The sequence below is a fragment of the Camelus ferus genome, chromosome 20 (genome assembly GCF_009834535.1).
Source record: "Camelus ferus isolate YT-003-E chromosome 20, BCGSAC_Cfer_1.0, whole genome shotgun sequence".
NCBI classification, from domain to species: domain Eukaryota; kingdom Metazoa; phylum Chordata; class Mammalia; order Artiodactyla; family Camelidae; genus Camelus; species Camelus ferus.
Genome location: NC_045715.1, coordinates 21,842,184 through 21,864,314, shown reverse-complemented (window position 1 = coordinate 21,864,314; position 22,131 = coordinate 21,842,184). Strand labels below are relative to the sequence as shown.

Genomic DNA, 22,131 nt, shown 5'->3' with positions numbered 1-22,131 from the left:
AGCGCTCCGGCCCCACCCACCTCAGGGCCTGAAGCTATGATTGGCTCACTGGAACGCCAATCAGAGCTCGGCGGTCTGGGGCGGGAGGAACACAGCCCAACCCTCCTGCTTTCACTGTGCTGGGTTATTATCGGCTGTCCCCTGAGGAAGCCTGGTCCTTGAGGCCCCTTCGTGCGGTCCCGCGGTGACCTGAGATGTCCAGCCCTCAGTCGCCAACCCAGAGGTTCTCCAGGCTTGTCTGCGCTGTTTCTGCTCCCAGGGCTGTGATCCTGGGACTCCGCTTCGCCCTCCTCCAGTCTCAGCTCCCAGGCTCCGTCCTCCCGCCCGCACGGCGCCCCGGCGTTCGGGTCGCGACGCGGCCACTAAGAAATACCCGGACCGAGCGTCCCGGAGCGGCTGCTGTGCCCCGCCACCTGCACCCACTTCTTGGAACTCTGGACCAGGCTTCTTGTAAACTTCTCGCTCCTCACAGCCCCTGAGCGGCTACTACGCGGCGAATTATTCACCTTCAGGGAGGAAAGGTGTATAAGGTGCGGGAAGGAGAGAGGTGGACGAGAGAAGGCAGAAAGGGGCAGAGATGGAAGAGGGCGGCCGGCAGAAGGGGGAGGGGGAGCGTTAACTGCGTAAGTTTTTCCTCTCAAGGGTAGTTTCTTTTCTCTGGGTCCACCTCCTTTCTCACCTCAGTTCTCCACTCACCTGCTCACCTCTGCAGCAGGGCCCGTGAAAGGAGCAGGAGGGGGATTTCATTATCAGGTTTTCCAGATGCCACAGCATGAAACAGGAACGTAGAACGTTAAATCCACTCCGGCCGACTTGATAAATGCGAGTCTTAACTAACCCTGGGATCTTCTCCATTGGCAGGTGGAAGAGAGCGACGTTATTTGTCCCTGAACAGAATAATGTGAAATCGCAGGTACCATGGATGTGGCAATATGAGGTCCTGAGAATCCCCAGCACTGGTCTCACTCCTAAGTCCACTTCCAAACCTCATCCACAACCCTGAAAGACTGTATGTGTATGTAAGTATAAATACATAAGTATATATGTTAGTGGAATGGAATAAATAATACCTAAATATATAATATAAATGTATATAATATATATCTCATATAATTTATAGTAATATATTAAAATGTATTGTGTGTGTGTGTATATATATATACACACACACACACCCAAATCTCACCCTGTGTGTGTATGTATATATATACACATATATATATGGAATGAAATAGAATACATATATACATACATATATATATGGAATGAAATAGATATATATATATATATATATACACATATATATATATGGAATGAAATAGAATACAGTGGAATAAAAAATACCAGCCTGCACTACGGTGGTGAGGGTAACTATAGTTTCATGAACTGTCTCAGTGAAGTATATTTGTGTTTCTGTGTATTAGTAGGTATATATGTATATATAATTAAAAAAAATTTTGAAAAGCACTGATCCCTCTCCCTGAACTGAACTCCTGGTACCCTTGCTCCCAAAGTAACCCAGACGTTTTCTCCTTTTGAGCTCCCCCGCCACCCTTAGACTCATCTAGAAGGAGGCCCGAGCCAAACAGTGGCCTTCCTTTAGGAAATGGCAAGTGATGGAAAGGGGCCTTGCTTTTTCTTCCTGAAAATAACTGCTGGTTGGGGATTCCATACTGTGATCAACTCATCATTTTTCAGTTACATCAAATCCTTTATTTTAATAATCATGTGCAGAAAAAATTGAATTGATTGTTGAATATCCTCCCACAGAAGAAACTTAAGCCTTAGTTAAGTTTACACCAGCAAGTGATTACACCAGCAAGTTGTACCAAACACTTAAGGAAAAAACAATTCTAATCCTACAGAAGTTCTTAGAGAATGTAAAAAAAAAGGATATATCCCCTACTCATTTTAGGAGGCTTGTGTAACCTTTATACTAATAACTTGACAAAGATAGTATAAGAAAGGAAAATTATAAGTCAGTCTCATCCTTGATACAAAAATCCTAAACACTGTTCAGATGGACTTTCACACAGGGAAGATAAATCTCACACTCAAATAAAAAGAGAAATCATTAACTTCTTGGGAAAGCAGGAGACTGTATAGTACCACTTTCCTTCTAAGGAAAAGAAAGGAGAAAATGTATATATCTGGAAGAGAAAAAAAAATCACACAGCTTCCCTGTTTCTTTTTTTAAAAAATTAAAAAAAATTTTTATTGAAGTGTAGTTAATTTACAATGTTAGTTTTAGCAAAGCAATTCAGTTACACATATACATATGTTTATTTTTTCAGATTCTTTTCCATTATAGCTTATTATAAGAAATTGAATATAGTTCCCTGTGCTATACAGTGGGTCCTTGTTGTTTATCTATTTTATATATAGTCATGTGTATCTGTTAATCCCAAACTCATAATTAAAAAAAAAACAAAACCCCTTGGGGTGATGGGTTGTGGATCTCTTACTGAGGATGAGCAACCTATTGAAACCTGTGTTCTGCACCGTGCACTTAAATCTGGGCCAGGTTATTCTCAACTCTCTTCATGGAGATTCTCTCCTTCTCAGCCTCATTTCTCACAAAGAATCACTCACTTTGAATCAGGTGAAATTATAATGCAACCACCTTAGAAAAGTGAATGATAGAATGTGTGCTGGAATTAGTTGTTTTTCTTCTACTCCAGTGGTTCTCAAAATGTGGTCTCTGGACCAGCAGCTTCAACATCACCTAGAAATGCATTAAAAATGCAGATTCTTAGGTCTGAACCCAGACCTTCTGAATCAGAAACTCTGGCCATGGGACCCAGGAATCTGCATTTTTAACATGCCCTCCAAGGGATTCTGATGCACTCAAGTTTGGGACTGCCTGCTTGGATTCAACTATTGTACACTCAGAGATAAGACTCCATCTGGACCCATACCAGTGACAACTGGAAAAAACCTTTAGAAAAAAATCAACAGCAAAATAAAATCCCATAGTTTTCTTCCTTTCTAATAGCTCTGGGTTTTCAGTACAAATAATTCTTTAATGACAAAGTTTTGAGGTAGCTGGGAAAGATCAGAGGCAGGCAGGCTCCCACTGATGTCCAAATAAAGACTTGTCTTACCTGGTTTTTTAGGATTAAAAACATTTAAAAAATTGTGGGCTCATTTTTAGGCTCAGCACGGAATCACCCTCCTTATGGTTCCATTCTCTCCTTGGTTCAGTCGTTTAACAGTCTCTCACTGTTTGCCTAGTTAAAAGCCCAGTAGAGCCATTTTATTCTCTGAGTATGAGAAGACAGAAATGCCAATGATTCTTTTTCTGGTTTGACAGAAAAAATTCACAAGTAATTTTGGCTTCCTGCAGATGGAGATGTTAACAATATTATCACTAGAGCACTACATTATTAAGAAAGATGAGTGGTCAGAATTACAAATGTTTTACAGGTTAAGGGGTATTTTATCCAGTCTTGTCCAGAGTCTTTGAGGTCTCGGGATTTGACAAGTTATCCTTGTTAGATATATCATTTACAAAGACAGATTTTTGTTAAAAGATTTGTTCATTGTTCTCCCCAGGTCATGGACAGAAAAGAACGTCTTTTTTTTTTTTCTTTCTTATCTTAGAATTTTGTCACCTGCCTCTCAAGGCTAAGAATTGAAATACCATCATTGGCATTGAGTTAAAAAGTGGGCTGACCCCTTGAGAGAGTCAAATTTATTTGTGCCGTCTTCAATTTGTTTGCTCAATGTCTTGTAGTTTTCAGTGCATTGTTTTCTTTCACCTCCTTGGTTAGATTTATTCCTAGGTACTTTTTTGTTTTTGATGCAATTGTAAATATGACTGTTTTTTAAAATTTTGCTTTCTGATTGTTTGTTATTAGTGTTTAGAAATGTAACAGATTTCTATATACTAATTTTGTATCTTCACTGAATTAATTTATCGGTTCTAATGGTCTTTAGGTGAAGTCTTTCGGGTGTTCTATACGTAGTATAATGTCATCTGCAAATAGTGACAGTTTTACTTCCTCCTTTTCAGTTTGGAAGCCTTTTATTTCCTTTTCTTGACTAATAGCTCTAGCTAGAACTTCCAGCTAGATTGAATAAAAGTGGTGAGAGTAGGCATCCTTGTCTTGTTCTTGATCTCAGAGGAAATGCTTTCAGCTTTTCACCGTATGAGCTATGGGTTTGTCATTTGTGGCCTTTATCACGTCGAGTTATGTTCTATCTATACACACTTTGTTGAAAGCTTTTGTCATAAATGGATGTTGAGTTTTGTCAGATGCTTTTCCTGCATCTATTGAGATGATCATATGACTTTTATCCCTCTTTTGGTCAATGTGGTGTATCACATTGTTTGATTTACAGATGTTAAACCATCCTTGCATCCTGGAACAAATCCCACTTGATTCATCCCTAAACACATCCCTTTAATGTATTTTTGAATTCAGTTTGCTAATATTTTGTTGAAGATTTTTGCATCCATGTTCATCAGGGATATTGCCCTGTAATTTTATTTTCTTTGTGGTGTCTTTGTCTGGTTTTGGTACCATGATGATGCTGGCCTCATAACATGATTTTGGGAGTGTTCTTTCCTCTTCAGTTTTTTTAGGAATAATTTGAGAAAGATACGTAATAACTCTTCTTTAAATGTTTCATAGAATTTACCAGTAAAGCCATCTGGACCTGAACTTTTTTTTTTTTTAACTCCATAAACAATTTCATTGCTAGTAACTGATCTATTCAGATTTTCTATTTCTTCATGATTCAGTCTTGGAAGATTGTATGTTTCTAGGAGTTTATCCATTTCTTCCATGTTGTCTAATTTATTGGCATATAAATGTTCATAATGTTCTCTTGGGTACCTTTATATTTCTGTGGTGCCAGTTGTAATTTCTCCACCTTTCTTATTTATTTGGGCCCTCTCTGATTTTTCCTTGAGTCTGGCTAAGTGTTTGTTGATTTTGTTTATCTTTTCAAAGAACCAATTCTTAGTTTCATTAATCTTTTCTATTGTTTTTAAAATCTCTATTTCATTTATTTCTGCTCTGAACTTTATTATTTCCCTTCCTATACTAACTTTGGGCTTTACTTGTTCTTCTTTTTCTGATTCCTTTAGGTGTAACAGTAGGTTGCTTATTTGTGATTTTTCTTGTTTTTTTGGGTTAGACCTGTATCACTATGAACATCCCCCTTAGAACTACTTTTTCTGTGTCCCACAGATTTTGGATAGTTGTGTTTCTGTTCTCATTTGTCTCAAGGTATTTTTGACTTCTTTGATTTCTTCATTGACCCATTGGTTGTTTAGTAGCATGTTGTTTAGTCTCTGTGTGTGTGTGTGTGTGTGTGTGTGTTTTGCAGTTTTTCCCTTGTAATTGATTACTAGTTTTATACTGTTGTCCAAAATGATTTCAACCTTCTTAAATTTATTGAGATTTGTTTTGTCACCTAACATGTGATCTATTCTGGAGAATGTTCCATGTGCACTTGAAAAGAATGTGTGTTTAGCTGCTTTTGGAGGGAATGGGCAAAGCAACTGGGCAGACATAAGGGTCATTGACGCAGACGGGTCAGGCATGTTGGTGATTAGGTAAGGATGCTGCAGCCCACTTGCAGTTGTTCCTCCTTCAGAATACACATCCTCTTTTTATCCAGGGAGACTTTAGGAGAGGAATGTGTGCAGATCCAGTGTATATTACTGCAATTTTACTTCACCTAAGGAACAGGAATGTATGTCTTTATTACCGGTGTGTGTATCTCTTCTCAAGTTTCCATCATTCCAACATAATGCACCCCAATCATTCAATCCCGGTAGAAGTACATTTCAGGCCAGTTTTCAGAAAAGCAGGTTATAGGAGAACATAACCAGAAAAGCATTGTTCAAAAGAGCATATACCTATTTTCTGGTGTTCATGAAGCAGTTAAACCTTAGACTGAACTAGTTAATAAATATTTGTAGCTACAGCTTTTGGTTCTCAGCTTAAGGAATATTTCCTTTTGCCCCTCAGTCTTAGACTAATATTGATTGTGATTCTCTACAACCACCTGAAATTCATTCATTAAAAAGTCTTTTTTCTTATTGTTACAAAATTCCACAGCACATACCTGATATCTTGTTATAAAATATCTTGTAGAAGAGTGGAGGGTAAAAGGTCTCCCTTGTCACTTCCTCCTTCCCATTTAACTGCTTCCCAAAGGTGCACCGTGGCATCTATCCTGCTAGGACATTTCCTGTGCGTTTACATATTCAGGTGTAAGGCAGCAAAAATTCTCTGACAACTAGGATTGTTTTGTCTTTCTGCTCTAAAGACAGATAAGGCATTTCCCCTTCATGCCTTGGGTGAACACAGCAAAGCTATGAAGATCAAAAGGTTAAGCTCTTGAATTTAAAATTTACCTTTGGAAACCATGGTAGAAGCAAGATGAACAGAAGGCCTCGATTAGTAAATATCTGAAGTCAATGCTTGTGCTGTAAGTGACAGATTTGGGAAGGACTCTGGATGACGTTAGACCCAGTTTTCTTGCCTGGAGTTGATAAAGAATCCATGGGTGGAGGAGACAGAGTGTCAGGGACTGCTCTGGAGGCCTTGATCCCTGTAATCCTTTTAAACTATGTCCCAGATGTTTTTGTTTTAGTTTAAATAACTTGAATTTAAAAAACTGATCTACTAAGTTAGGGGACAAAAAAGGACACAGTGTATTTGGTTGTGCTATCCTTGATATAGGACCCATTTGGTTTCTGTTGCTGAAGCCCACAAACTCCACAGCTGAAACTTTTGATCTCATTTTATGGTTTGAAATCAACTTTATTGAGATGTGATTTACATAAAACCAATGGAAACATTTAAAATATTCAGTTTGATGAGTTTTGGCAAAGGTATATATACACTATGTAACCACCACCCCAATTGATACATAGAACATTTTTCTTATCTCAAAGTGTCTCCTTTTGCCCTTTTTTCAGTCAGTCCTCCTACCTTTTTGCATTCCCCTCTCTAAACACTTGCTAATTTGATGTCTAACACCGTAAATTGATTTTGAAAAAAAAAAAGAATATTTTCCTCATCCTCAGACTCATTTTCTGGGAAGCAAACCTAAATGTAAATGTATACATTTAATCTAATTAAATAATCATAGGACATGCTTTTATTTTTTTTAAAGTATTGGCTCTTGTAAACTTTAGACAATGCTGTAAATCATTTAACTTGGTTACTCCACTTACTCTCTTGGTAAAAATTTAAAATTTCTCCTCTGGAAAGCTAAGATCAATAGTGATTATGTTCAACTATGAAGTTTCAACCTAAATGATTTTATAACTTTGGACTAATTTAAATTGATTGAATTAGTAGGTGAATTTTGAATACCGGCAAAATTCTTAAAAGAAAAAAATAATTCATAGAAACAAAGAAAAAAATTCTGAACTACCAAGCAGTTTTATGTATATACTTTTGTCCATACTTATTTTTTACAAAACTCAATTTAAGTGGTAAACTTAATGTGGTACACACATTAGTGTATTGAACGAATAAGATTAAATATATTTTTAAAGCTGAAGTTGAACTTTTAAAACAATATTGTCATCTAACTATACATTTCTGTATATTTTAGACATATATAATGATTAATTAAAATTAATAAGCAAAAAAAGGAGAAGACTTGTTCAAAATTGGTCTTGGAATATTCATTGTGCTCTTGAAGAGAGGTAGAAAAGGGTTTTTTTCCCCTTGAGTGTAATCAGCTCAGCCAGCAGCAATTTCTTATCAGAATACTCTTACTTAATATCTGGATAAATTTGAGTGCTTTCTGCTGACATTGTCATGTTCTTAAATCATTTTAAAAGCAAATAACCAAAACTGTTTGAATTATGAGAGACCAAAAGCTTCTTGTAATTATTATGGTACCTTCTTCATATGTATTTAAAAATGGTTTATTGTCACTCTGGTTATTGGGACGGCGAAAGCTGTAACAATTGCTCACTCTCAAGTACCTGTCCACTTATATTAATTAAGTGGTCAGTTTCCTCTGGAAATTCTTTTTTGTTGCCTTTGTGAAGCCTAAACTCTGAATTGAAAATATGAAAGCTGTCAAGCTATCTTTTACTTAAAAAAGAAAAAAACCAAAAAAACCCCAAAACCTTTTCCCATTAGGTAGCAACAACTACCCATTTGACCACTAGGTAGCGCCAAAGGCTTAATCTTTCATCATAAAATTAAGGTGGCCAGAAGTAATTAGGTACATTTGGCATGCTTCGTATACTTTAAATTAATTCTGTGCTATCAAAAGAGTTACTCTATGTATCGAATCCACAATGCGGAGAAAGCTGACAAAAAAAAAAAAAAAAAAAACAAAAAAACAGGAGCTCAACCTTTCCTTAATGAATCTTGTCCAAGTAAAAATATTGTTAATGTGTGTTTTAATGACTATGTTTCAGAAAGGGTAAAAGCATATTCTTGTTCATATTCCAAGCCTGGCATGGTGATTTGAATTTATTTATTTTAGAGGAGATTTTGTTTCTGGGTTTAAAATACCCTTGTCAAATGGCAGGAATTCTAATCTGCACTTTTCAGACTGGATTAGAAGTCCTGGAGAGTTGCCAGTGCTCCTCACCGTCTAGAGTGTGTACTTACCTTCAGAGTAAGGGGTAGTCAGTCTTAGTGAAATTGTGAGCTCTCTAGATTCTAATCCTTCTATTCTGATATTGTCGGTTACTGTGATAAATTAAACAGTGCCATCGGTCTTGTTACAAACCGATGTTTTCTCATGCTTGCCTGAAACTCTCTGCTATAAGCTGTCATCGAAAATTAGATCTTCTGAGAGAAATAACAGAAAAGGACAATTTCAGAGGCCCCGTGGAAATGACTATCAGGTTTTCTTGATTCTTGGATTGCAGAGAGTAGAGTTATGAGAACAAACTTACCAGTTTAAGCTGACATTGCCACCTCTTGACACTTGTCAAACTGTACCAGGGGACTTAAAAATTGGCATTTATAGGGCTGTTTCAGTACAGGAGCAGATGAAATCATTAATGTAGTCTACCGGCCGCAGATGAATGGAACAAGTAATAAGACTGAATCAAACTCTTAACCAATATGTAATCATAGTGATTTAATTATAGTTGTTTTAGGATATTATTTTAAATGTTCCATTTTCTGATGAGCATATGAGCAAACCAGTTTACTTTCTTATCTAGCTATAATCCTCAACTTTAGCCTATGCTTGTGGAAACTGAAACCAAATGTTTTTTTGAATGGTGTCTTGTTCCAATAGAACCTCAGAATTCAGGAAAAAATATCCTATGGTAATTCTTAATACAGACTACAGAGTATAAAAACTCAAGAAAAATTAAATGTGGTGACCCTATTAATTGGAATTTTGACCCGGGCTTTTATAATTTTTAAGTTTAGAAAAATCTCAGCTATCCTTTGTTAAAGGACATGGAGTCAAATCTTGTGAGTACCACACCTCTATAGACGATGACATATTTTTGTAGACAGCATCACTGGTGGAATATATGATTCTATAGAAATATATATATATATATATATATATATATATATATATATATAAATAATATGGATTCCATAGGAATATATGATTCTAATGAATACCTGGTGTGTAGTTCTTCCCTGCAAACACTATGTGGAGTACTTTTATGGGTTGCTTTATGTTTTTATGACAACGTAGTGATATGCAGTGGTTCATATCCCCAAATTTGGAATCCTGAGCATGCCAGAGATGTCACATTTAAAGGAACATCTCATTTAATTGGGTATGACAAGTCACTAATAAGAGGAAAGACTGCAGTTTGTATTCGGAAACAAAGTCTGCAAAACCCTCTTAGCACACCGGCTCTAGTTTACTAAGTCCCCATCTGACAGGTGGGAAGGGATGTTAACTTCTGACAAGCCAGGATCACTGTGAACTTCAGGTATCTCAGAGAAAATGGGATTTCATCCACAGTTAAAAGCTCTATAAGCAGAGCTTTGAGAACATGGGTTGGGGAAGGGTTCTTGGAATCAGTGAACTGATGAGTGGTAATAAAATTATTTTTGGTTATCACAGGAGTAATTAAAACTATGACCTTATGGGCTAAAGCATTTCAGAAGATGTGAACTCTCTAGTCTTAATATCATAAGATATTTGTTTTGTTAACTACACAAGGAGCTTCACGTCTTTATCCTAAAACAGGCCAAACAAAAGAGCTTGTCAAATGAAAGATACTGAGTTAGAATGTTTCTGGAAAATCTTATTTGGTTAATCCTGTACCTTGGGGGTAGAAATTGTGCAGGAAAAATGTTCCAAAAGTTGGGAATAAGGAAAAACTTTGCTTTCTTGATTATTTAACATCATACTTGAACATTTTCTCATAATCCTGCCTGATCAAAATTCGAGTGTTTTAGGAGTTGTAACTTGATTAAAAAGAACTCTGCTGGCCCTGTACTATTAGAGGTTAATCTGTAGAAAGCTGATAAGGAATGTTGGCTTTGCTTTTACTCTGGTAAAGAAGATAACTCCAAGGTTATGGTTTTATTGCTTTGTAGTGCATTAACCATTCTGTATCTCTAACACCGCAATTTTTTCTGACTATGTAAATCTTTGTTTTGCAAATACTCTTTGAATCCAGTCTCTGGTAGTCTTCCTGATTCCTCATTCATGAGTTTGGTAACACTTGGAAAAGTCTAACAAATACATTTCTCTCAGAATTAGGCTTTTGGAGTGGAAATGCTGGAACAACATATGAGAGGCTCATTATAAACAGATAAAACACACTCCCCAGAACAAGTCTGATAAGCCACTTCACTGTTGCTTCTAGGTGTTGCTCTTTGCTCTGTCGTTGGGGGCGGGACTTCACTGCACTCATCACTGAAGACACTTCTAAGCCACTTCCGTTGCAGGAACTTCACCTTTTTTTTTTTTTTTTTAAACCACTGCTTCTTCTAAAGCCAATTGCTTTTTCTGTCACCTTTGCCAGTGAAATGAACACAGGGTGGATCCCCATTACCTTCCGTTGCTCAGTTTTGAAGTCTCAGGTGCATGAATTTGATTGGTGGGACTTAGGTCCCGTACTGGTGCCCTAGTGTCAAAGCGGGCTGGGGGGAGCGGGTTTTCTAAATTGCATTGTGGGGAGGCAGGACTAATAAGGTAGGGAAAATTTTTTACAGTATTCTTAAGGTTCGAATCTGATGGGACACATAACCAGACTCCTTACATGAAATGTGAGGTGCTGTGTGGAGTGGCTGCCGTGAGTAAGGGCTTTGGTTCATGGGCTACACCAGTGGCTGTATTTTTTAAAACTGAAATATAGTCAGTTACAATGTGTCAGTTTCTGGTGTACAGCATAATGTTTCAGTACATATGCATACACATATTTGTTTTCACATTCTTATATCAGTGGTTCTTAAAGTCCTGTTAACCCATGGACTCACAAGAAATAATAACATGACTGTTTTTGTTTTAAGCCACAAAGTTTAGGGGTGGTTTGCTCCACAACAATAGAAAACTAAAACAAATATTGTGTATTTTTGCATGTGTCTGGCTTCTTCCCTCAGTATTATTTCTATGAGATTTATCCATGTTGTTGCATCAGTAATTCATTAATATGTTTTACTTATACAGTATTCTAATGTATCAATATACTACATTTTATTTATCTCTTTACTGTTGAGGGACTGTTTTGGTAAGCCATTTGAGAAAATTTTTGGACATTATGACACTTTACCTTGAAATAGATTGGCCTGTGTATTTTAAGAACGAGGACATTTCTCAACATGACCATCGTAACATCATCACCTCCAAGATACTTAACATTGACATACTATTATCAAATATACCATCTGTATTCAAATTTCCCCTATTGTCCCAATAATTCCCAATAGTAAATGTTTGTATTTTAAGCTGTTACGTTACAGTGTCATTTGTTACACAGCAATAGGTAACTAATGCAGGGGTATGACACAACAATAGATAACTAATCCAGTTATCTTCTTCCAGCAAAGATGTTTTGGGGGATACGGTGATTTTCGCTTCTCAGATTTCTCTATGTCTGCTCATATGTCCCCATTTCATATCTCAGGGCTCAAATCCATCCCAACCAGTGGCCTTACCTTAGTGGGGTTAAGCAATTAATTGCTCTACAACTTCACAACCTTTATCATCAAACCCTAGGTTTGGCTCCCATCTGTATCTGTGCTGGGTTACAGAAGAAAAGGTATCCTTTAAAACTGCCTAGGATGTTTTTCACTTGATTAGGTGTCACAGAATTCTGTCTACAATGCCACACCAGTTTATATTTCCACAAGCAGAGCAGGAGGCTTCCTTCACCCCTGTTTCCTCACTAACATTTGTCATTATCTAACTGTCTAATGTTTTTCAGTCTATTAGTTATGAATTAATGTATACATTTGTTTTCCTGTGATTATTGTTGACCTTATCTCTTCAAATGCTTGTTACCTTTTTGTTTTTCTCTTCTGTAAAGTCCACGTCTGTGTCCTTGGTGCATTTTTCTTTAGGAGTTGCCACATTTTTGTTGTTGATTTGCAGCAGTTCATTGTATATTCTCAATAATATCCCTGGTTGGTTTTAGACAATGTAAATATCCTCTCTTTTACTTGTTTATTAGAGTTGTCCTTTATCTCTGTTTATTAAAAAAAACCTTCAGTTTTGACATAATGAAATAATAAAATATTTCTCAGTATGATTTTGGGGGTTTTATATAAAGAAATCCTTCCCTGTCCCTGGTCACAAAGATAATTTTTATGTTTTGTTTTATTACAGTTAAAGTTTCACATTTTTCTTTTGTGGCTTCACCTCACCTTAGTCTATTGTATGTGCCATTAGATCAGGATCTAGCTTTGTTTTTCTTTTTATATTGAGAGCCATTTTTTTCTAATAATACGTATTAAATATTCCATAATGTCCCCATTATTTTATAGCAGAAACTTTATTCTATATTAGGTTCCTGTATATGTATGAGTTTGTCTCTCAGTGATTTCCATACCTCAGTTTGGAATTCTGCTCCCTTATTAACTTATTAAAAGAAAAACAAAACTGCTGGATTCTTAGCATGTCTTTTTAATAATTATAGTTCCCTAGACTGTCTTAATGTTTCCAAAGACAAGTTTCCCCTTTATATTGTTCTTTCTTAAAGGCTTACTTAGCTATCTAAGGGCCTTTATTCTGTCATATATATTTTAGAGTAAATTTATAAATTTCCTTGAAAAGATCAAATGGAGCTTCAATTAGGATTATATTCAATTTAAAGATTAAATTGGGGGCAACTGGATATCTTTATAAGATTGTGATCCTAGCTGAGAATGCAAAATGACTCTGCATTATTTCAAATCATATTCAATGACTTTTTTAGAATTTTACATTTTCTACAATTTCTTAATTAAGTTAATCAGTAGATACTTTATCGTTTTTTGGCTTTTGTACATGATTTCTGATTTTTTATTGGTTTTTCTGGTGTAGGGAAATGCTATGCATTTTTGTAAGTTGTTCTTATGGCTAAAAATCTTGAAAAAGTCTTTTGTTATTTTAGTAATTTGCTGCTTCTGTTGTTTATCATTTCTAAGTAAATGATCCTATGATCTGAAAATAATAGTTTTATCCAGTCCTCTCATTCCTCTTTCTTCCTTACGCATTAGCCTGGATTCAGAGCTAGCAATTATAGTGAGCTTTCTTGTCTTGGACACCTAAAACTTTTCCTTATGTATACTGCTTGTTATAGATTTTTAAGAATATAACCTTTACCAAGATAAGAAAAGTCTTATTTGATTCCTGGTTCCTTAACTGTTTTTCAAAAATCATAAATGTATATTTAACTATATAAAATGCCTCTTCTTAATTGATTGAGAAAAGCAGATGATTTTTCCTCTTTAGTCTATGAGTATGGTGAATTATAATAGTGTATTTTGTTATATTGAAGCATCCTTGCTTCTAAGAATTTCCCATATGCTCTTGGTGAATTATTATTTTAATACCATGAAATTCAATTCATAAAATAATAATTTATTTTTTCCCACTATGTTCAAGGTGAAATGGGCCTATTATTTTCTTTCCTTGAATTTCCTATACATCAGTTTGGAATCAAGATTATGCTGTCCTGATAAAATTAGCTGAGCAGCTTTTAATCTTTTAATCTATTCTGGAATAAAATACCTACCATAAGAGTTGCATGTCCCTTGAATGTTTGCTGGAACTCACCTGCAGAACTATCTGGGCAGTTAAAAAAATTAATTTTACCAGAAGCCATTGGCAACTTTTTCCATTTCTTCATATTTACTGGTATAGTCAAGTTTTCTATTTCTCCTTGTGCTACTTTTGGTAGATTAAATTTTTCTACGAATTTGCCTATCTCTACCTAGGTTTTCAAATCCATTAGCGTATACTTACTCATAATACCCTTTATTATGTCTCATATCTCTGTTGTATCTGTAGCTATCCCCCTTTTTTTCATTCTGTATCTTGTTTTTCACTTTTCCTTCCCTTTATTCATGATCAGTCTTGCTTTAAGTCTGAACATCTTACAAAATTTTTTTTTAAGAAGCAGCTTTTGGTTTTGTGAATCGTCACTACGTAAGTTTCTGTTCTCTATTAAATTGCTTTCTCTTCTTATCTTTGTAATTTCCTAACTTCTTGTTTCTTTAGGTTTGCTCAAATGCTCTTTTTTACAAATTTTTAGGAGAATTTTAAAGTCATTTATTTTTAACTTCTTTGCCCTAATAAATGTATTTGAAGCTGTAAAATTCTGAATAGTATTCTGCCCTACAAAATTTGCTGTTTATCACTTTTATTACCTAGTTCTAAATGAGTAAATTTCCTTTATGACTACCTTTTAAATCCATGTTATTTATCAACATTTTCTTAGTTTGCAAGCCATGAGAATTTTAGGTGTCCTTTTGTTTTCAAGTTCTAATCTAATACAGTATGGCTGCAAAATGTAGTTTCAAAGATATTACATTTTTGGAGTTTGATAGAGCATTCTTTATGGCATAATGCATATTCCATTTCAGTAAATGTCCTGTGTGACTTGAAAAATTATATATATATACACACACGTTTGTATATTGTTGTTTTTGAACGATTCATTTTTAAATGAATCTTTTGCATCTTGTACCTGATTTCATCTCCTGTTTTGCTTTTACTACCCTGTAGCTCAGAGCCAGTTGTTCTTTTATCCATCTATAGCTGGCTGATAAACACGTGTCCTGTTAAACTGGCTCTCCAGGGGGAAAAAACCAAAAAGTTCTGACATTGCTGGTTTCTGTAGTATAAATACTCCCACAATGGTCAATGTCAAGCGACCCCTGCCGTTCACAATTCCTGACTATTTTACAATCTGTTCTTGTTAGGCTGTTCAGGACAGGTCCAGTGCATCACTTTTCTTTTTTAAAAAAAGATATTCATGTTGTATATTAGTTTTACCCCTTGGCTTCACTTATTTCTTAACTTCATTTTGTCTTTGCTCTAATTTCTTCTTCCCCTCCTATTCCTCCTCCTTCTTTTTAAATTGTGTCTATCCCATACGCTGCTACAACCTTTTTTGGAACGAGGGGCATAAGGACACAATTGTTTGGCCAATAAAGAAAAAGATGGCCACCTACTTTCAAAAGGTTTAAATCTTAATTCGGTCCTCACAGCCTTTGCTGCGCGGTTTTGGGTGAGCCGCGCAACTGTGCGGCTCAGGGGTGTTCACACCTAGAGTTAGGGGGGCCCCTTCTCCAGGGCTCTCGTCTGGGAGAGTCCCCTTCACGCTCCTGCCCACAAGGGCTCCTTCTCTCAGTGCCTCTGGCCAGAATGATGGTGTTTTCCTGGGAGACTCAGCTCGGCAGTGCAGCTCTGCCACCGAGGCCTGACTTCAGGGCAGAACCACAAGAGGAAAAAAAATTGAACCCACCCTCCCCCCAGAGCATTGCCTTTCCAAGTTTTGACTCCCTGCACTCTCTACCTGCTTTTGTTTATTTTTCAGAGTCATTTAGTACTTTCTTTTGTCTACTTTGCAGAGTTTCTAGTTGTGATCAGCAGGAGAGATAAGCTCTTAATCTATTACATATAACTTCAAAGTAAATTAAATAGCATGTCTAGAAAGAACTGAAGGTGCTAGTAATTGTAGGTTATTTTTCTCCAAACCAAATACACACTCCCAAGGACATGGGAGTGTTTTAAGGTACTTTGAATTTGTATGTTTGGCCTGAAATCTAGAAAGAAAAGCAGACAGAAACTTCCTGGGTAGCCTACTAGTATTTCTGTTAAATATACCTCTAACTGCTCACTTGTGAGCAAAATGGCATTGAATGTCAAAGCTGTAAACCACCGTAGAAGTCACTCAGCCCTTTTTTTGACAGAAGAGAAAATGAGGGCTCTGAGAAGGGGAATGTGTCCTGTCACTCAGGAAGAGCACGGCAGAGACAGGACTGGAGCTCGCGTGTTTGATACAATTACTCAGGCATCTAGCAACAACTTCCTACGTGCCAAATAATGGACTGGACTAATTACTGCAGATTTCAAAGAGCAGCAGATATTTGAAGCTTGAGGAAATGGAGAGTTTTATGTAGCGGTAGAGGAAGGGCATATGGTAAACAAAATCCTGCATCTCAGCTTTTGAACTTGCCTTGACTTAATCCTTCTAAGCCTCCATCTCTCCTTACATGGAAGAAATAGTAGTACCTACATAAGGTTTTTGGTTTGGGTTCTAAGAGGTAAAGTTTGAAAGCATTTAGCTAATGCCTCGTTCAGTAAATGTAGCTTTTTTGGTTATCGCTATTATTCTTTGAAAGTCACAAGTGCCCCCCGCCCCAATATTTAGTATTTATCATGTATTGGTCTCTAATGTGAGTGAATGCATTATGAAAGGAATTTTTGCATGTGACTTTGCTGGTGCTCTAAGCTGATTCTCACGTGTGTAGCTGTCTTAGCTACCTATCAGTCTTAGCCTTGAAGGAATGAATCCCAGCTTTTCACTTGCAGCTTCATCCCTTGGGCACCAGAATGGGAATTTGTATTGTTTCTAATGTTTCAGAATCCCTCAGAACATGATGTACAGGGCTCTTCCTGTTCTAGTATACTCCCTCCCATCCTCACTCTTACCTGTGGGAAAGATGTTTAGATCGGGGGACAAAAGAATAAAAAGGGTGTGCTAACATCTGGGAGGGAAGCCCCCTTCCCCAGCGTCATCTCCCTGAGCACCCATGGACCATACCAGGTTCTGGCCCCAGAAAGTTTATTACAAAGTAAACAAGGGAAGTCTGAGGAAGATTCACTCGTCATAGAATTTCGGCAGCTCATTGCCCAAGATCACTCGATGGTCCACACCAGCAGCTGTAATGGTGACCAGGTAGATGACACCCCCACTAGAGCCATCCCGGTTCATGGCCAGAGCAATAGCTGCAGAGGGTTTCAAGTTGGAGAGAGGAAGAGAGAATAGCTTAGCTTCAAACATCTTTTCTTTCCCTCCTGTTCATACGCTTACTACCACTTTCAGACTTCAAAACCCATCTCCCAGAGACGCACATTTGGTGGTGTACTGGTAAACAACTCAAAAAAAAAAAAAAGGTCTTCATATGTAGCATCTCCTGATGTCCATGGTCTCAATCATCCCACCATCATTGATTTCAAGTTATAAATAGATAAACACACAGCTCACAAATCCTTGAATCTTTAACAATTGGCTCTTATGAGCTGGTCCAAGCCAGCTCCCGCACACCACTGGTTCTTGGGGTCACCATATATCTTAGTTTGGTGTGCTCATAACAATCCTGGTTTATGCCGTTTGTCCTGAAGTCCCATCTAGTTTAGCATTTGTCCTGCCCCCTTTCACTCTCCAAAGTGTCCCGGTTTAGACATTTAATTAAATGGTCACCTGTGTGTTCCTCTTCCTGTTCCTCGTGCTCTACTCCCTTCCCATGTTAACCACCGCCGCAGGGACCCTTCCTCTTGCTTTAGTTACCGTTCGTGGTGAAGCGTCTGCACTCCTCAGGGGACATGCCTGGTTTATACGCTGCATCCACATAACCGTAGATATAGGTGCTGCCCGAGCCACCAATGGCAAAGGGCTGTCGAATCAGCATTCCTCCCATGGTTCCGTATACCTGGGGGAGGCATCCTCAGGTCAGACCACAGAAGCATCAGTCCTCTACTTGCCACTGAGACAAGCAGGTGGTCTCCACACTCTGCAGCTGAGCCCCAGCACCTCATACACTTATCCACTGAGGCTGTACTATGATTTTGGAGGCCGTGTCTTTGGAACTCATTGCTGGAATGACATATGACCTCCATGTCCCTCTACAGGGAAGTGGGGAACCGCAAGGGAGGGAGGACATTGGGAGACACCCACCTGGCCCCCTTCACGTTGGTCCCAGCCAGCTACCATGAGATGTGCGGACAGGTCCTCCCGGTATTTATAGGTGATATTCCTTACCACGTTTGCAGCAGCCAGAACAAGTGGAGGTTCTTCCAGTTCCATCCTAAAGGAAGTGTCAGGAAGAGGTGTCAGCATAATTTCCTGCAGTTCCACTCTCTTGCGCCATTACCATGATCCCTGCCAAGTGACACCTGAAACCTAGAGCTGCAATAATTCAAACTCCAGCTCCACTCTCACGTGTACAGGGGAACCAGAGTCTCACGTCACCAGCTGGTAAGAAGATTTCAGTTGTTTGCCTCCTTTACTCTGTCCACCACCACTGCCACCCACCCCCACCATGACATAAGTCTCCTGGCCGCAGGCATCTTGCCCATGTGGGTAAAAGCAGATGACCTTGATTTCTCACATCATCACTGCCTGATATTATCGTGGGCCACACTGTCATTTTCTTCCTCATGATTTAGACTCAGATAGTGATTTGCAGTTTTCAAACTGCTTTCACGTATACCATTTGATTCTCAAAAGAACCATCTGGCAAGGTGGGCGGGTACTATTAATTATTGCCACTTTCTAGGTGCAGAAACCAGCTTTGAGAGATTCAAGTGCCAGCTCAAAGCTAATAAAAGCAGGAGCCAAAACAAGAATTTTTCATTTTCCAACTGTAGGGCTCCTGGGATGTGACACTATATAGGGGTTCACCGGTTGGGGGAACTCTAGCCAGGGTGGACTGAGGACCCCAAAGCTTCGTACCCATGGAGCTCCAGCTGGTAGGCGGCCGTGTCAGCTATGGCCTGGGCATCAGCAGCTGAGCCAGAGAGAGCACAGTAGATACGCTGGTGCAGGGGCGACAGCTTGTCAAACACTCGGTTTACCACCGCCTGTCTGTCAAGGAGTCAACAGTCATCAACATTAGATTCGCCAAATTTTTTGATGTTACTCTTTCAGTGTGTCTCAGATTTATTGGACATAAGAACAGCTTCGGAGCACATGAAATTTAATGCCTGGATTAAAGCAGGAAGCAATCATCTCAAACAAATGAAACACTGCAAATAATTATCAAAATTAGACTTATTTTTTGGGCTTAGATTTTTATAGTAAAATAAAAAATACTCAGTGAAGACCAATCTTCCACTTAATAATTTTTCTTTGCTATTAGCAATCTTAAGGAATTTATGTGATCTATGGAACATAAAATGAGTAATATTGATCTAATCCTATGTATTTATTTTGTATGTAAGGAAACTGGCTGGGAGGGAGAAAGACAAAATTAGTTCAGTACTCTATGGATGAGAAACCAGAAATCTACTTGGCAGAACCAACTTTTCTACCTCTAAACATAGATGGAAGGAGGGGCCCTGAAATCTTTATCTCCTAAGCCCTTTTCAGACCCTATTCCCTTATTCCCTGGGACCGGCCACATTCACATTCAGGCCTCAGATTCTCCTCCATGAATTCAGAGATCCAAACACCCACCCAGCATCTTAATAGAGAGGCCTTACTGAAAGTTTAACTCAGTTTCTCCAAAGCTCCAGTTTACCAGTCTCTTCATGAGTGGTTAAGGAAAATGTGCATTTGGGGCCATTAGTTTCCTTCCAAAGGTACACACCGTCACTGGTACTTACCCTGCCGACACCCGGGAATCAGATCCCACCACCACGCCCCCGTCAAACTCTACTGCCATGATGGTTGTCTGCAGAGACACAGAGGACAGAGAGTCAGAGCTGGAAGAGCCTTGATCCTTTCATGTTACACATGAGGAAACATTCTCAGAGAGAAGTGACTGACTCAAGGTTTTATGGTAATTTAGGCCAGAGCTGACTCCCAGAATGGTCCCCCCCCCCTTTATCTTTCCACTTTCTCTATTGTCTCTCCCGGCTGCAAGGGAATGTCAGAGCCTGGCCATGGTATCAGGCAGAAAGAATGGCATCTCTAAGCCCCAACCTGACTAAGTGGTATCCTTTCCACTGTAAAGAGAGAGGTGGGATGAGGCTCTTGGACGTATAAGTGCTCCCTCTGAGTGAAGGGTTCAAGGGGGCACTTCCAAGCACCAGTGAGGCAGCTGCACAGTGAGTTACCTCTGCATGTGCTTGTTGTATGTACAGATGTGCTGCAGACCCTCCAGCGGCAAGTTACTGTGGCCTTGGGAAACAAGTTCAAGCTTTCTTTCTTTCTTTTTTTTTAGCCCAGAATCATCCACCCCCACCTCCTTACTCAGAAGTGAGCTCTTTCAGTTTACTGAACAATGGAAAACATCTTGGGGGTCAGCGGTTAGCAGGACCACGTGTCAAGGAAGGAGGGAAGCAGCAAGAATCATGAGAGATGGCTTAAAATAAAGGTTTCATTTAAGGATTTCTGATCAAGAGGTAAAGAGCTATCTCAGTAGCCAGGGAAAGAGATCTGTACTGAGAGGATTTGAGGAGCTTGAGCTGACTTTTCCAGATCAATAAAAGGAATTAGGGAAAAGAATTAAGGAAGAGTGAAGGAGAAAAAAGCTACACTTTTTACTTCTGTTGAGCTGGAAAGAACCTTAAAGATCCTTGGTTCCAATGAAGAAACTGAGTCATAGAGAAAGCAAGTGACTTGTCCAAGGCCACACAGGACTAAAACCCAGGTCTAACTCCCAGGCTTTGTTTGGACTTCCACTTCTTCCTTCCCACTACTCGTTCGGTGGTGAGGGGAGATTTGGCTTCACTGCTGTACTTCTCACCACTCCCTAAGTTACCCTGGCCTCCAGGGATCTTGGTCTGACTGTTCATTTTGACATACTGATTTGTCATGAACAGCCAGCTAGAGAACAGGGGACACCCCATCCTAGAGGGTGTTCATTTATAACAAAGCTGCCCTGGAGCTATGAGTGGTGGCACTAGTTTGAGAGCGGAAGCCAGCCAGCCTTGGGCTGCTATCTGCCCCAGGTGCCCAACCTGAGCAAAAGTCCCCCGGCAGGCGCGTGGAGGTGGGCAGGGAAGACACGGGGAAGGGAGCCTGGCAGCACCTGGGCCAAGCCTTCCTGGGCCGAGCTGGGGAAGGGCACCACCAGCTCACATGGAACCCCCATAATCAGTGCTGAGGCTCTGAGTTACCTAGGGGGTAGTTCATCAGAGGTCTGTGTGATTTGTCCCTCCTCAATCAGTGTCCACAATTCCCCTCTGTCTAGTGCTGTCCTACTTCACCCAGGGTACCTGTTCCTTCTCTCCGTGCACCTTCTCCAACCCCCTCCCTTGGTTTAACCAGCCCCTCTCTCTAGTCCAGAGTGAAAGCGAAAGCGCCTTAGAGCAGCTTCCCTTTAAGGCTTCTAGCTAAGAGCCAGAGCACCCCTTTCTCCACCAGCCTTGCGGGCCCAGTCCCTTCGTGGACCCCTAGACGATCCCCTTCAGAATAGAGACACCCGTATTCATTTCGGGGTGCACTCACTGGCTGCTACGAGCTATCTCCTCAATCTTGTTAGTCTCCAAATTCACTCCGTGGCGCTTTCAGGGTCCCCCTGTCGCTCCACCTCCTCCACCCCTCTGCTAACCCTCATGCCCAGACTCATTACCCCAGTGTGGACTTCTCCGGCCCGAGGTAAATCCCCGGTGCGTGCTCCGGCCAGCAGCATCCCGGCGCCACGCTCCTCGCTGCCTGGGGCGCTGGTTTCCGACCTGGGACAGCGCGCTGTGCTCTGCCTGCAGCCCCGCCCCTTCGTTACGCCCGCCAGGGGGCGCCTGGGTCCTCTCTGTGAGCCTTGGCACCCGGGCGCTAACCTGTACGGGGCAGATCTGCCCGGAGACAAATGACGTAAGAGCCCCGCCCAGAGG

General features: G+C 39.4%; 1 protein-coding gene and 1 long non-coding RNA gene across 2 annotated transcripts; one reads left to right on the top strand and one right to left on the bottom strand.

Moving 5' to 3' along the window:
• Positions 1-85: 85 nt before the first annotated feature.
• LOC116658247 lies at positions 86-21,589 on the top strand. Its single transcript, XR_004313520.1, has 3 exons — positions 86-530; positions 862-1,019; positions 20,520-21,589. It is a non-coding gene; the product is annotated as an uncharacterized LOC116658247 (long non-coding RNA).
• PSMB9 (proteasome 20S subunit beta 9) lies at positions 17,181-21,999 on the bottom strand. The gene is made up of 6 exons (XM_006180522.3): positions 21,873-21,999; positions 19,960-20,027; positions 19,088-19,219; positions 18,311-18,440; positions 17,924-18,065; positions 17,181-17,361 (listed from the first exon to the last, which is right to left on the bottom strand). Exons 1-6 carry the CDS (start codon positions 21,930-21,932, stop codon positions 17,234-17,236), a joined length of 660 nt encoding a protein of 219 aa, XP_006180584.1. The 5' UTR covers positions 21,933-21,999; the 3' UTR covers positions 17,181-17,233.
• Between the last annotated feature and the right edge of the window lie 132 nt (positions 22,000-22,131).

What these genes read in the sequence shown, in the direction of transcription:
- PSMB9 (XM_006180522.3), bottom strand. Translation starts at nt 21,932, where the DNA reads ATGCTGCTGGCCGGAGCACGCACCGGGGATTTACCTCGGGCCGGAGAA. An exon ending in CCGGAGAAGTCCACACTGGG is followed by an intron (nt 20,028 to 21,872) that starts GTAATGAGTCTG and finishes GTGTCTCTGCAG; the next exon opens with ACAACCATCATGGCAGTAGA. An exon ending in GATTCCCGGGTGTCGGCAGG is followed by an intron (nt 19,220 to 19,959) that starts GTAAGTACCAGT and finishes ACTCCTTGACAG; the next exon opens with ACAGGCGGTGGTAAACCGAG.